The 17,006-nt window shown below is 36.6% G+C and overlaps 2 protein-coding genes across 6 annotated transcripts in view; one reads left to right on the forward strand and one right to left on the reverse strand.

The window, feature by feature from the left end:
• LOC133519849 (protocadherin-like wing polarity protein stan) overlaps positions 1-17,006 on the reverse strand; it is a 219,077-nt gene that overhangs the window by 181,986 nt on the left and 20,085 nt on the right. The window lies entirely within an intron of this gene.
• Positions 6,484-17,006, forward strand: part of LOC133519853 (calcyphosin-like protein) — a 70,845-nt gene continuing 60,322 nt past the window's right edge. Inside the window, exon 1 of the mRNA XM_061853992.1 lies at positions 6,484-6,617. Within this exon, the coding sequence (XP_061709976.1) occupies positions 6,539-6,617 (79 nt within the window). The 5' untranslated portion in view covers positions 6,484-6,538. The remainder of the gene's footprint in view (positions 6,618-17,006) is intronic.

Genomic DNA, 17,006 nt, shown 5'->3' on the forward strand with positions numbered 1-17,006 from the left:
GGGTAAACCAAAATATGTGAACTTTTCTGCCACAGGTGCTACCTAAAAACAACTTAAATAACAGCGTAAAAGAGTGATTTTTAATATCGTCCTATTATACAGAACTGCGGCGGTATTATGGTTCCATTTTTATCACTTGTCACTATGTCCGTCACTTTCGCGCTTACATATTTGTTAGAACGTGACAGGCATGGTGACAAATGATAAAGAGCCGACCATCTTAGCCCAGCAGTATGTTGTATGTAATTTTATACATTTTAAAATGCTTGTTGGTCGATCGAGGACACCATCTGCTATACTCGTATTTGTCCTTTTATGGCGTTTTCCGCTCAAATTTTCCGTTGTCCGATTTTTCATGTTACAGAAACTCACACAGCGTCTATAGAACAAAATATGTTCTACTGTAAAAAAAAAGGTATGTGTCGGGCTTTGTGTGAAGCGCGGATAACTTTCTAGACTTTGATTTTAGCATCACTATCTGCAGAATGATATCCCCTGCTGGACACAGGCCTCCATCATGATTTCCACAACGACCAGTCCTTCGCTGCCATCGGTCCTCCACAATATACATAATTTAGATCTTATCTGTTTCGCCGTCGCCACTTCTGATTCTCTGAGGTCAACGAGTCCCTTTAGGCTTTGATTTGGTGACACTTACACGGTTGTCACAGTGAAACGCATCCGCTTTTCCGGTGAGAACGAGACAGCAATATTCACATATACAGCCAATATGAAAACTGCCTTACATAATTATAGTCTGAATAGAATCGGTAATCGTTGTGGCATGCTACAATGCGGCACAGTGTCGTTCTGAGCGAAAGGACTTTAAGGAAAACGTGCGTTTGAAAAGTCAACAATACGGCGGCTGTTTGTGATTCAGTGTTACTTTGTTAATGTAGTTAATAAATCACTTTTTACGTTAACGCTGTTTGTTCTTAGTCATTTGTACTATAATTTTCTTAAACTTTAGGTACTGTCTTCTCGCTAACATCGCTTCGCCGGATTTCTTTTGTTTATTGCGTTTAAATTTATAGGAGGTACTTTTTTTTAAGTAGTGTAAAGCATCCATGCAATTTAATAAGTATGGTACAATACTCAGCGAAATAGTAATAAATGCACGAAATAATATTGTGTTCATTTATTTCAGAGTTCCTATGGATACCGTCAGATTTCATTACCAAAACTGCTTGTTGGTGTTGTTGATCCGGGATGGGATTTGACTAAAGGTCCTGATACCGGAATCGGTGAAACCCAATAAGATTTTGACACTTTTTGTATGACCCCAATGTAACCCATAATAATTATTTACCTACTAGAAACACTACGTGAATTCGTTAGCAAGGTACAGTCTAGCCTAAAATTGGCAAGCATCCCTTCCAGACAGAGTATTCCTAACGCATACAAATCATAAAGTTTTCACGGCAAATTCAAATTAACTCGCCCTCAACGCAGAAATAGCAAACAACGTACAGTATTAACCAACTTTGTTAACAAACCTCGCACACGCGAAACTTTGAGATGTGCTTGCCATACAACATTTAAGCTCGTGCAGTGATGTGTCTAAATGCACGCTGTTTATTAATTGAACTCAAAGTTACGTAAGCAGTAGTTGGTCATTTCCATTTGTAAATAGACACGTTGAAGTTTAATCAACTTTAATGAAACTTGACGTAGGGTAAAATTTACGAGTAATGTGTAAGTTAAGTAGTTATAATAGGGAAGTTTTGTACTAACCGAATGTACTTACATACATATCAAATAATTTGATATCAAAACTCGAGCACTGACAATTTTACATGCTTCGTAAAACGTTTAAACTCGTATAGTGATAGTGATACGTCCAAAAATACCTTTGTTAATTAAACTGAAATTACAATATTGTGTATTCGAATAATTTCGAAAATCATTTTTAAGTCATTATATATTAGAGTTAATTTTCGGAATTATCAGACATTAGAAATCACCAAATAGCTAATGCAGGTCACACGTCAGTTTTCGTGGTTATTTACCGGTGGCGAAACAAATAAAGGGTAAAATATGGTAGGTATTTTATAGTAGGTAAGTAATTTTTAGTCTTAAGTAATTTATATTCATTGTATAACTAAGGGTACTGTTAACTCCGAGTTTAAACGAAGCAAAGAGAATTTGAAATAGAGGTGGATTGTCAAATTAAACTTTGTAGCCACAGTAAATTTACTGCCATCTTTCGACATATTATTAAAATATTAGAACGCCATTTGACTTTGATCCTTATTATTTCACTGATATGTATTCTTAAATATCAAAAAGTGGCGCCATCTAATAGACCATAGGCCAAAGGTATGGCATCATCGTTTCGAACGAAGTAAATTTACTGTGGCTACAAAGTTTTCTTTGACAAATTCACCTCTATTTAAAATTCTCTTTGCTCCGAATTAGTTCGCGAATCCTGGAACGCGCAAGTGGCCCTTAGGCATAAATATAAAATGCTTACTTCATAACTTCTAATCGCATAAACGCTTAGAAATTAGGAATCTTTGAGTAAGATGCGCCTTACAACATAACTTTTTTCTGGTGCAGTGAGTCATCCAAAAGCACCCTCTCTATTTATACCTAATCGGCTAAAAATCAAATAGCAATACGTACACGTCGGCCATTGGCAGTTACGCATTAAAATTTTGTGAACGCACATTGAAATGCCTAATCGACTGTGACGAAAGAAAATGAAGGGTAAAACATGTTTCGAGTTTTAAGTATACATATCTATACTACTATAGTGGTCTAACAAATATATGGGTTTGTTTCACTTGGAGTATGAATATGTTTATATCCTTAGAGGTATACTTACTATATTGTGATAAATCATTATATAGTATAAAATAAACTAAAACCCTTTTACGGATAAATTTACATTATTACTTAATTTAAAAAAGCCATTCGGTGTAGCACCGAACTCTTGCGATTTGATCGGTACTACCTTTGGACTCATTCGGACTTGTTGGATTTACACTCAAGAGAAATATATCAGGTGCATTGCAGAATAGAAATACTACAAAAACTTTACTTTTCACTGTCCTTGACAGTTAAGCACAAACCGCTTGGCATCGCTGCAAGCGCTGTTAATTACATCGCAGTGGGGTGGCCGAAGGGGCTGTCAACCCCTAACAACAAAAGATGGAAGCAACGCGTTTGTATCGATTGCGTGCACTAAGCTGGGTTAAACCTTTACAACAAACAGGAGGACGTCTAACCATTATCCTTCCAAAAATATTCCCCCTGCACGAAAAAACTATACGATATTAAAATCAAGAATAACTGTTGTAACATTAATGATCGAATTTAAACATCGTTCAGCCAATGATAAAAATAGCCAGTAAATATATTTATATATAATTATGCAGTAGATATCTTGAACAACGAAGTACCTAAAATAAATAAATAAAACCTATAAGTAGTTAGTTTTTAAGATTTTCGATTTGTAAAAAGAGCTATTGAGTAACATTCGGACATCTAAAAATTCTTACTATACAGGTTCGTATTCGCTATGACAGCAAGTAATAAGCAGCTGTATGGAGGGTAGAGGTAAGGAGAACAATCTATGTGTATGAAGTGTTCATCAAAAAACCTTAAATAGCTGGCGCCGCAATACATCGTGAACAAATTTCAGACTCCAATAAAAAAATCTAATCACTGACAGCGCAATTCACTCCGTCAATAACGTATAAGTTCATGTCATGTCCTTGTGCTACCCTAATAGCACCACCGGAGATTTCGAAGTATTATTTACAGCTGCCAGCTGGAGACTAGCAACAGTTCTCCCATAAGAGATAGTTCTCCTTACCTCTACCCTCCATAAGCAGCTGTTTGCGGGCTTTCTAGTTAAGAGGTAGATATATTTTTTTTAAATATAGTCATATATTTGAAGTTGAACTAGACGAGGAGCCCCTGCATTTTAAATCTCATAGCGTCCAACGACACAAGTCAAGCCAGTTTTGTCACCCTTCTTGTTATTACTTATTTGAGTCTGGCACATGTGTATTTCCAATTGTAATGCAATTCTCGTATATTGCTCAATTAATGATAATGTTGGGTAAAAAAGAACAGTAGCTTTATGCGGATACTGCTACTCCGAAATATAATAGGAGCTCTTGGGTTATTTCAAGACAAGAATATACGAGCTAGCTCCATTTGGCGATAAGCTGCTAATAATTTAATGGAACTCGGACAAAAACTGTCCGATTTAATCCTTATCTTTACTTAATTAGTTATTACAATATTTACCATATTATATTTGTGTTGAGCTATTGTCGCCGACTATCGAACCCAAAGAGCTTAGGTTGATTACAGAGTTTCCAAAACCATCTACAGTAGGGTAGGTAGAGGTACCAGCATTTTTTTCATCTTATCATTATACTAAGCGATCAAAGGACTTAACGGTTAAAAGTTTTCAAGAAAACCAATCGTACTCGTAACTTCCATTCGGACATTCGGAAGACTGCGGGTCACTTCTGAATGAGATTAGCGCAGGACCAGGATAAGTGGCGTACTAGAAGAGAATATGCTCAGCAATGGGCGATAAAAGGCTATCAGCCTGATGATGATGACTCGTAACTTCCACATTTTACTCGACGAAACGAACCAGTTGTACAGATTTTCAACTTCAGATTCTAAACCTTTTTAAGTCTTTAAGAAAAAGGCAAATTCAGTAGGTACGGAGAGGGTATTATGCAGAATATTTCGGGACGCCGCACCACTGAGCCGCTCCCTTATTTAAGTTCTATGATTCATCAGTTTCCATTATGGAGAAAATCTACCGAACATTTATCAGGAAACAAAATAACATCAATCGCGCGTTTGTCTTCGCTTTGTGCTATCAAACTGTCAAACTAAATTAAGATAATTATTCAGAGGAACCACTTGAGATAACGTAATACTTTTATGTTTAAAAACAATTTACGCAGGCATTTTAGCTTGGATTTGGCTACAATATTTGATAGTCAGGATACAGTAGCTACTAGCGACAATATGTGTAAGGTGAAATGGGATAAGACTAACACCTGAACAAGAAGAACATTTTATGAAATTGTCAGTGGAATCGTCAGTGTTTGTCTTGCCTTGAGCACAATAAACAATGATCTTACCACATCTAACCTTATGTGTACGAAAAATTAACTGGCCGCCTTTACACCCGGCTTGATCGCACTGATAACTACCGAAATAAAACAGTAAACTCCAAATAAAAAAAACTGATGTGATTGAGAACCGAGGGTTCCGTACATTTTAGGATTTGTTGTTTTAGCGGCAACAGATCATCAATTGTGAAAATTTCAACTGTCTATCACGGTTCATGAGATACAACCTGGTGACAGACAGACAGACGGACGACAGCGGAGTCCCAGTAATTGGGTCCCGTTTTACCCTTTCCGTACAGAACCCTAAAAAAGGACAGGTAGTCTGTATGGTGCACCCGTGCTAATACTGCCATTATAAAATAAAGTACGTTTGAGACAAAGGGTCAAAGGTACATGACAATAACAATCGGAACAATACAGAATTACGCAGGTCCGGAGATGAGCTGATTGTCCAATTGCCAAGGTCGTGGATAATGCGGTGTAGGCGGCCATGCCAGACATACAATGACATAGAAGCCACATGTATCGAGATTTGTATGAATGGGGAATACCCTAGTGTTACGAGTATTGGAGTGTTAGAGTGAGTGATAGGAAAAATGTAAGCACTAAGTACGGCTACTACTTTGAATCGGAACGATTCCTGATTATCGACTCGATCGCCAAATATAACAATAATCTAAAAAAAGCCATTCGTATAAAAATCCAAAACAAATCGATTTAGAAATATGAATTAGTTTCGACCGTTTAGTTACATGTCTGGAAAGAGAAGTTGCTGCGTAAAAACAGTTGATTTTCTTCTCTTGTCAGTCACTAATCCATTTCTTTTTATTTTATTTGGTTTACCAACAAATGTTTACACTAGCACAGAAAGAAAATAATATATACAAGAACTTTTAGTGATGTTCTAAGCAGGGATCGGAACCGGTTTTTTGCAAAAACATCGAAATAACCATATATTTCGGTTTATTTTATACTCTAAATGTAGGACTCAGTTGTGTTTTCAGATAACGACTTCGTATTATTAGATTGCCTAATTAGAAATGAAGTAATTAACAAAGAACGAAAAAATACCGTTTTCGTTCCCATACAAAAAATACCGGTTTCCGATCCCTGGTTCTAAGTGCAACAATCACTTAAAAGCATGCATTTCATACAAAGAAAAAACAAAAAAGATCCGACAAATAAAACTTAACAACTATAATGCAATGTTTTTTACTACAGACGTTTCAATATACTAGTTGTGGATAGTAAATTATGTACTAGTTTTTTGAATTTGCTTAGCGATTCAAACTACATTTCAACTACAAACCAAGAGAATGTGCTCAGAGATGCCACAGTAAGTTGTGTGGTCTACATTAATATCGTCTGTGTTGTCCACGGCCCCTATATAAAGTTGACAGCAGGTAAACAAAGTTGCAGTGTTAAACATGGTGGTTTTGAAACTAGTGTTATTGATGGTGGTAGTGGCGGCGTGGTGTGAGGCAGCTTCGATGGCACCGAGCGATCGTGAGTCTTGTTATCAGTTAATAATATAATACAATAGGCCTATAACACACCTACTATGAATAAAAAATCTCGTTGTATACAAGGTGCCCGTGAGCATTGCGAGACATTTTAACTAAGCATTCCTGGTAATACTTAGAAACTAAAATGTCATATAAAATTTTCTGGATTAGGCCTAGTTTCAGAGATAATTAAATGTTTTTCGAAATCATTCTTTCGCCATAAGTCGGTACAAAACACATTTTTGACTGCGGTATTGCCACTTCGAGGTCTAGTCTGGACATACCTATTGATTGATATCGAAAATTTAAAAAATGTATCGAGAGGGGTAGCCTATAAAATAAAAAAACTTTTTAGTTAATTTTAGGTTATGTGTTTATAAATAAAAAATACGTTTTATGTACAGGAGTGTTCAAAAAAAGGGGAAAAAAAAACATTTTTTTTTGTCGAATTTCACAAAAACTCATATAACATTTTTTGCTTCTGTTGCCATCAGGAATGCACCGTTAAAATCTCTCGCAATGCTCACGGGCACCTTGTATATGCGAATGTCGACTGATATCCACAAAAACAATAATAAATAAATTAAAACATTTAATAGCGTAGGGGGGTCCCTACGCTGTATGTCAAAAAAAAAATTATGCCAAAAATACCTTACATAATTTTGGAAACGAGCTGATACTCTTCAAAGTGCTAGATCGATTTGTATCAAACATAGCTAAGAACCACGCAAGGGAACTCGCTTTCAAGTAAAAAAACGGCATCTAAATCGGTCTATCCGTTGGAGAGCTACGATGCCACAGACAGACATTGACGTCAAACATATAACACCCCTCTTTTTGCGTCGCCGGGGGTTTTAAATAGAGTCAAACACTTAAGTGCGCTTGCGATCAACAGTCAATTGTACAATAATAAACTATCTATATGAGATATATGTGATATAAAATAATCTTTCATTCTTCCTCGCGTTGTCCCGGCATTTTGCCACGGCTCATGGGAGCCAGGGGTCCGCTTGGCAACTAATCCCGGAATCTAAATTGGCATAGGCACTAGTTTTTTCTTTGACATAAAATTAGTCTGGATATCGTAATGTTGTTATCTGACAATTAGCTGGTATACATAATATAAATTTTATATATCCACGAGACGCGCTGTCTGGTGAATATTGCCTATGCAGATATGGATTTCTAATTTCGTGTGTTGATACCTACGCACCATGAAAGATTGCGACAAACATAATGTGCCATTCTAATAGAGGTGGGTAAATACGCGATACTTGTTCCAATATAGTTTTCTTGACTCTATTTACCTACACTAATTAAAACAATATAAGTTGGCTAATTTCAAGCGGTATTCACATTTAACTTTTATTCAAGTTAAGAATGTTAAGTCGACAATGAATCAATCAGCCCAATAAGTTTATCGCGATCCCAAGTCAAAACTTCTTACGATCAGGTCAAAGTATATTGGATCGATGCTCAAACGCCGCAGAGGCAATAAATAAGCCGGGAATTTCCACGTGAAACAGACGAGTTCTCCAGAAACTTTGTTCCAATTTCCTGTCAAGTTTTCAGCAGAGATGGAAAAACATTTGAGCCTTCCATTTCGGAGCAAACAATCACGGAATGGCAATATTTTGTCATTAAATTTTATTTACAAGTGCAAAAGGCGAGGCGTAGAGCCCGTATTTGTGGTCTGCAGGAATGACGGCCAGGCTATTATAATGGGTGGCAGAAATATTTTGTTGACGTTAAATTACACATCATACCATGGTATTTTACGTGATTATAAATATTACAATACTTTACTGAAATTGGCGTAACTATGCGCTTCACGCTCGAGTTGGTAAAGTGTCAGATAATTTGCTACAATGTTTCGGCGAAGGCGGCGAACTAGCGAACACCGTAGCATGCAATGACCGGACCCGTTCAGCAATTTTCGCCCAAAATATATCATAGGCGAAATGACGCGGCTGGCGTAGGTACCATACGTTGCCTATGATCCGTGTTTACCCACAATTGTAGCCACATAATGCACATTATGACGTACCGACAGGACGCTATGTCAGTATCTCCTTAGTCTCGGAATGCACCTGCATTTAATAGTGACTTATTTCAAATGTCTACATTTTTCTCCATGAACGCATTCAATTAAAATGATGACATACGAATATGTTAAAATTTTTCTTGTATATCGATCAAGTTTCTAAATAAATGTCCAATATTCTTCCTCTATTTTCTTGTCTTTCTTCTAGAGCATCGTCACTTTGTGTATCTTGTATAGTTTTTTTCAGTCAGACATACTTCACGTTTCAGAGGCACGATACACGTTGCATACGGGCATGGTACTCGTTGCATACAAGAATAAGTGCACAACTGGGCAGTCGTGTCCGAGTCTCTTTTCCGTGCAGATAGCTCCCTATTCTACAGTTATAGTATGATACTGCGTGGTTGACACACCTTAATATAAATATTATAAATAAGACACGGAAAATATTTTTTCCCCGTAGTATAACTAGAGCATCTCTTTTTTCCGGCAGTAAAGCTTTATTTTTAACTCGTAAACCGAAAATTCTTCCACGTACAGCTCACACAGCGAAAAGGGTTGTTCTCGCCCGGGGCGACCGGGGAACTCTTGAAAAAACCCCAAACGCTCCATGCGGGTATAACGCGAAATAAATTGCCTCGCCGTGGATCCGGCAAGTTTTACGAGGCAAAACCTCGCCATAATGCAAAATGTTGTTAAACATCAAGAAATACCGTCGGCTTCATACCCCCAACCCCCAAATTCATTTAAAACAAACCCAAACAAAGTGGCATAAAACCAGCTCTAAAAAGCGAAAGGAAAGATGTTGAAAAATACGCACGATGGACGGTCCACAGGAAGAACCAGTTTACATGAGCCACGCTCCTGATGGTCATATAATTGGTTCTACTGATGTCGATTCATTTTTTGCTCTGCCACTTAAAATGTAAAGTCGTCTTTTAAATGAAGCTCTGGCGCGTCCGGCCGCGCATTCTCTTGTAATTATTGGTTCAGAATAAAAGGTAATTTGGACCTCGTGTAATAACATAGTATTCGGCTTTGAGCAGCCGGTGTTTTCTGGCGGAGAAAGTACTGCAGAATGGAATGAGTTCTGTTTTAATTTGTTTTCATTTCACTGACATCTCACCTTTCTTTTGGCATCTAGTTAATGCTCACGCGCTGAAATCAATTCCGCTTTTCAAAGAGTTAAATGTAGATCAGGTTACCATGGTGTAACGAGAAGACGTACACGCCTGTTCTAGATTAGATTTATATTTATTTTATACCTATTATTTATGACAATTATATTATGCTATAATAATATTATTATGAATTATATTATCATCTTTGGGTTGAGTAAGCCTTCGATTTGTGTGTTTTTGTTTACACTCTATCTCTCTATTTATTATTTGAAAAACTAACATGTTCTATAATAAATATGAAAATACTAAGTGAATAGATATGATAAAATGATAACGCATCGCATCAGTTAGGCGTCAGACATTAGCCAGTAGTAGGGATAGTAATTAAGTGTGAGAAGGGTCGAGGTGTTGTTTAAAATGTGCGCTCAAAATATTTTACCTGCTCTCGGGGATCATTTCATAAAAAAATAATTGCTAAGAGCTAGATGAGTTTGCTGATAAACAGAATAAAAAACAAATTATGGTTATCGTTTAAAAGCGGTGTTATAGTTGATTTATGTATGTATTGTTGGCTACATAATAACATTTCATTACGTTTTAATTTAGGTAAACTTGGTTTTTATTTTTCGAAAATCGTTTCCTATTTAAATACCCAAACCAAATTTATCGGACTGGCTGAAGGATTCCGCCTGTTTGCATCAAATTTAAGATTAGACGCTTAGAAGTAATTTACTATTGGAAATTTTTATCGCCATACATTCGCTAGGTGCACGACTGGTGCTGCCCTCATTTTGTAGGCTTTTCTACGTTAAATCTTATGGACTAAATTAGTTCCAACGGCTGCCGCTAGCATTAAAGTTTGACATTCCATAAGATTACGTGATAATTGTGAGAATCAGCACCACTTCTCTCTCCACCGACTTCGCATCTTGCCAATACTCAATTGCAATAAATAATCTATCAAACAATCAATTTTTGCAAGCAAAAAGCACAACGCTGTCAATGACTAGTGTATGAACTAGTAGTACTCAGCAAAGAATAATACTAAAAAATCTGCCGGGTTTTTAGGGTTTCGTAGTCGGTCCGTCCGCGGCTGTTTTAGGATTATAATTGTGTTCAGATTTTGAGCATTTCGCTTAACTGTATCCATATTAAACCTACAACTAATTAACAATCCCATTTTCATTTTCAGAAACAAACTGTCTCATTCGAAATGGAGCACTAACTAGTCTAACTCGACTGAACAATTTTGAACAAGCTTTAACTAGTTAGACACATAGTGGCTTTTACCTCGTCTATATTCATAAAGGTGGGCTGACTTTGACTGACACTTGCCGACACTAATTACTGCTAGACCCCTTTAGTACTTTAACTCTGCTTAACCGTTGAGGATCCTGGTTTCGGCAGATTAGCTGAAGTACGCCATACGTTAGGTATGTGGTAACTTTGTGTTTATAGATTGGAATACCTAATTTCTGAAAGTTTTGCCATTAATCAAGTAATTTTAAACCATCCAGAAGAGGCAATAAGGTGGGGCGGACAAAAAGTGCGCGGATGAATAATTCCACAATGCCTGACTCTTAAATCAATGAATTATAAAAATGTTTAATCCATACCGTGTCGGATTATTCATTTGTAGTTTTACTGTTCGTTTGAGGTAATAATACAGAATTAGGTACAATCGTTATCTACTTACGACAATGTCAGAAATAAAGTAAGATTTCCGGTACTGATTTGGCTTAACCCATTCAGCACTAATCACGACACATTGTCGTTTTGCCTTTACGATGCATTTCCTCTACACACCTGTGTTATCTGTTACGACGTAGCGCTATGACCCTAGCTCAGCGGTGAATGTGTTAATCCCAATGTGTATACATTTCCGTCAAACAATGTGAGGCTGGCTGTCTTTTAAGTAAACATATTATGTAAACTAGATTCAAATGCACCCGAAATCAACTGTATTGTATATAGGATTTGTTTATGCTAATCACACCTATTTGTTAACTAAATGACAGAGCATTGCAATCTCAACTAAAATCTTGATATCTTATCTCCCCAATACGGTCTGTGCTCATTGATATTCTGCAAACGGAACCATTTAAGTATGACCTTTCATTTCTCAGAGTAAGTACGGACTGAGGGATCATATAATTACAATCTGTTTTCATTAAGGGACCTTTAAATGGATTTCAGGTCCATTTAGTGTCATTCTAATATAACTGAATCTGTTGGAAATCCTGGGTTGAATAAATTAACGACAAGCTTCTATTTTATTAATATAACGTCCATCTAACTAGGACTATATACAAACGTTGGCGTTCTAAATATCTGTCAAATTCAACAAGCCGTTCTTAACCATTTTGATATTCGTATTTGTTATAAAGATAAACTAATGCTGGCTAGGTTTCGTTTGATTTATAAGTAGAAACCTCAAATTGAAGTCATACTGATTTCGGTTAGTTAGAAAGGCACAGTCTTTAAATAAATACAATACCATAAGGCCAAAATTTACTTGTCTCTATTAAGAAAATATTTAATTGTGACCACATCACTGATCCACCAAATTACAACGGGCTCTAAAGTCTAAGTTAGAAACGGCCTAATTTAGGTCTGATTTCAAGGGAGATCAGTTGAGAGCTGCTGCGGTAAATCCTGAGAGGGTAAAGAGGCCGATCCCGTTGTAACAATTTGATAATGTTTTCATCTCATTCTGATACGACCTTGAATCCAGTCAGTAGACATCTCTAGCGCACCAATAAGTGCGCGAGGGATATTCCTTGTAAGACGAGTCCTGGTGGCCTAGCCAAGGTGACAATCGTGCATCGACAAGCGCCAAACGAAAAGAAAAAAAATATTGGGATGACAGATGTCACGAAATGTCACGTGTCTGTTTCCATATATTATTCAAGTTTCGACTGGCGTTTTTATATCAACAATTGTCATCTCAACTAGGCCCCACTAACGCTGATTGGTGCTCACGGTCAAGGTCGTAATAAAATAAGAAGTCAAATTGCTGAAACGGAATTGGCCTCCAAGACGGGATTCAGAAAACATAGGCCTTGTAAAGATAATTCACAAATTAAGGGCATTAAGTTAGGGTCTGCCTTGGGCGGGGCGGGATAATTGAATACGAGTTATACGAGTATTGCGACTTAGAACAACTCTGAGTAGCAAACAGTTGACACTTTGCTTTAATGGATGATTTTCGGATATGGTAGTTCATTTTGTGAAGGGCAATATCCATATTAAAGAGGGAAAGAATGTCTTCAGTGTTGTACAGCATCAAATAGATAGTGACGGCAAAAGTGGCTAAATATAAAAAAATAAATATCTGGGGACAATCTTACACAGATCGACCTAGCCCTAATCTAAGAAAAGCTTGTACTATGGGTATTAGGCGATGATATACATACGAATATAGATAAATACATACTTATATACATAGAAAATACCCATGATTGGGGAACAAATATTCATCACACAAATAAATGGCCTTAGGGGGATTCGAACCCGGGAACATCGGCTTCATAGGCAGGGTCACTACCCACTAGACCAGACTGGTCGTCGTATCGAAATATATCGTAACACACCTTTGTTACTTTAAATATTTGATGCTGGTGGTACAGTTAGCAATGTAAATAATATCTATATTCTGTAGTTAAACCTAATTGCCAAGGAATATAGTACAAACACTGCAATATTATATGTATCCAAGTCAAGCGTACTTGCTTATTATAATATGGTAAATTTACGGTATTACAATATGTTATTGGGACCGCATGTCTGGTGCATAGGCGTTAATAATACCTTTGTATATTAAACATTAATAACATATCCTATAATATAATTAAACCTTGTTGAAATATGTAATAACAATTATTAAAGCGGAAGCGGAAAAGTGATTGTTCCCATATATTGCCACTTGATCATTTAATTAGTTCAAACAAATTAAACAGAAGTATCAGATACTCACTTAAAACGTACAAAGCCCCTAAAAATTCCCGAACCCCAAACAATCCTCTCAGCAAACTGCTGGAAAGGGTCGACTATCCGCCCAGAATCAAATATCTTCACACGCCAACAATTTTAATACCACCTACAGCTATAAATTTTACAAAATTTAATCCCTTTATCGTGCCCGTGCCTTTTGTTGGGTCCAAACCGAATAGGTTTAGGATTAGGCTCTGAAAGGGCTGTTTTGGAGATTTTCTCTGGCCGGGGCTTAGCTACGGGCTTTGCCATATGGCCATGACGTACCGTGTCACACACCTTCTATTAGTTTCTGTAAGTAACACGTACTTAATTTACTGTAAGAGGATTTTGTTGTGATATGCGTGCATCATTCTCAAATTATATAACTGCGGTCAGACTCGACTCCGTCTAATTTTCATGCATTTAGTATAGGTTTGACGGAGTTTAGACGCAGGCACAAATCTGGAGAATGACAGGTGATAGTTACTAATAAAGATTGGGCTAGTTTTGTAACGGGTTGTATTTATTATTGTAATAATCTCTAGGAAAAAAGTGGAAAGGGGACGGCCGCTTCTCTATACATACGTAGTCCCCATTTTTCTCTCTGGATATTAAAATAAATGAAAATATTTTTAAAATTTTCATGTATACGAGTATTAATCGTGGCCATGCCCCTAAGTTTGACTTTTTTTAGATTTTTTATTTCATACAAATGTTTAAATGCTCCTATAACTCTTATAATAATTAAAAATTCGAAAAAAAATCAAACGAAGGGGTATATATGTGGTTGATATACAACATATTTTGTCAAAATATTTTCAATAATGCTAATAACCAGAGAGGAAATTGAGGACCTAGTTTGTATGAAAAGGCGATCTCGAGCGGGTCCTCAACTTTCGTCTTAAGCCATATATTTTATAAACTTCACGAAATAGTTAAATCATGACGTCTTAGTTAGTGTAACCGCCAAATTTTCTAATTATACAATACAAGTGAAAAAACTAAGTTTAAAGTTATGTTTTTATTAGATTTCGTGATTGAAGTGAAACTATATTAGTCTAAACTAGCCTATTGTTTTGTCTGTACATCGCCGAGCTATGTGTATATGGCATACGGCGGTATATTCGAGGTTTAATCCGCACAGAATGCGACGCGAGCCACTGAACATGTAATTGTGTTTGTTCGTTCTGTCAATACGTTACGGCGTGTACGCAGAAATTAAATTAATTCCGAGAACAATGATACGAGGATTTATTGATATTAGTTTAACAAGTTTGCTTTGAACACATGTTGTTTATGAAGTTGGTTATAATCTTGATTTGAGGAAGCAATTTATAACTTTCAACTCTAGTCTTGTCATATCTACAATAGTTATGAAGTAAATTCAGGAGATAGTACTGGCGGTGTACCTACACAATTTTACCACACATATGTATAATAAATCATTATCAATAATATAATTACCAAGTAACAGCAGTACTTGTCTATCGTTCGAACACGCAAGCGCGACAGAGAGGCAGATAACGATTTTCGATTTTTTTATATTAGCGGTAGGCCCTTAGACGATAAAAACGCTTCTTTATTCACTTCAATTTCAATGAATAACAGAACACTTGAGTTCTATTTTCGTTCAGACATAACTTTTGACGAACTTTAAAGCCTCAGTTTTAAAGTTCTTTCGTATCGGCCTTACTTGCCGCACTCGAAACTTGGCTGTAGCTGTAAATAAAGTTAGCCGTAGTATGTAAAGAAATTCCAGGGATTCTAAAATATAATTAAAATATGAAATACGTATATTTACATTTATTTTTAGGAGTATGCAGAAAGTACCGTCTGTTTCGCGAAAAAATCTCATAACATCTTTGCTTATACCGAAGATGATGAAGATTACTGAGCCGTATAACATAAATAGTAGTAACACATAAATACGATATTTCTATGCTTACCTGCCGTTTTTACGGATTTGATTGATTTGATTTTACAGAATGAGAATAGGTAGGCCATATAAGTATAAAATTCGGGCCAGTAGGTATCCTTTTGCCTCAGGACGCATTGTGATCAAAATAACTACCTTCGGTACTTCGCATATAGTCAGCTTAATGTGGAATGCATGCTACTGTCCACATCTGTCGTGTTATGGTACTTATTGTGCACCAACGCTCGCTAATTACCTGGCTTTGCACACACCGATCGGTCTATTGTCGCAGCTAATTTGGGCATGTTGGACCGGCACAACGAAACTTCACGAAACATTTTGATCTCATGTCTATTATAACAAGAGCTCGGGAACTGTTCAAACAATACGTAAAGCGAGATCATGTTTACTGAGATTGTGAGGTGTTTGAATAAACCTTTTACGTCAGAATCGCGTGCTGAATCTCGAAATTGGCGTAAAACGAGCTAAATAGGATTTATTTTACAGTGTTGCTTGTGATACAGTGGTCAGCGAACATACACTATTAAGTAAAGCGGTTTAATAGTGGACGCTGTGAAATGTTTGCACTCAAATCATGAGGCGGCCCAGCAAATTACTGTGTTTTAAGTGTACCTATCAGTAATGTGTAGTATCAATAATGTGAAACTCTCTGAAAAGGGCTTCTATAGGTAATAATTATACCATATACATGGTGTACCACGAGGAACCTGAAAGGTTTTAACCACGCATTTCTGAGACCAAAAGAAGGAAAAATGATATGAGTTTAAATGAGTTAGTTATTTTTATTTTCTACAAATATGTACATTTTACAAGTTGTTCGAATACACGAGTATAAATCGAATACACAATATATATTGTCATAGATAGCTTATCAACTTGCATAAATATTCCAAACTTTACAGAAACCCTTGAATTTTATGTTTCACTCGAGCGCACTATATCGGCAAACGTACACACTAGCGATGACTGTTCCGTGCTCGAAATCAATTTAATTTTACGATCCGGCTTGTTTTTCTGCTCACGTCTAAAAGTAATCCAATACCAGCCGATAGTCCGCCATCTCATAATCAAATGCTTTAGACAATCCCTTAGGTGAATGTTATTAATTTAAAATCCATTTACAAATGGCGAACGGGGCCTGCGAGAGCTCCCCCTCTGTAAAACATCCTGATGAATATTTTAGTTGCAGGATTTATAGATTTCGAAGAACTGTTTACATAGGCTCTGTTTCAGAAGAATTGTGGACGATGATATCTATGTATATGTAACATTCCATTAATAAGTTTACAGTCAGGAAAGCAATAAAAAAGTTTA

Source organism: Cydia pomonella, chromosome 7 (genome assembly GCF_033807575.1).
Source record: "Cydia pomonella isolate Wapato2018A chromosome 7, ilCydPomo1, whole genome shotgun sequence".
In the NCBI taxonomy this organism is placed as follows: Eukaryota; Metazoa; Arthropoda; class Insecta; order Lepidoptera; family Tortricidae; genus Cydia; species Cydia pomonella.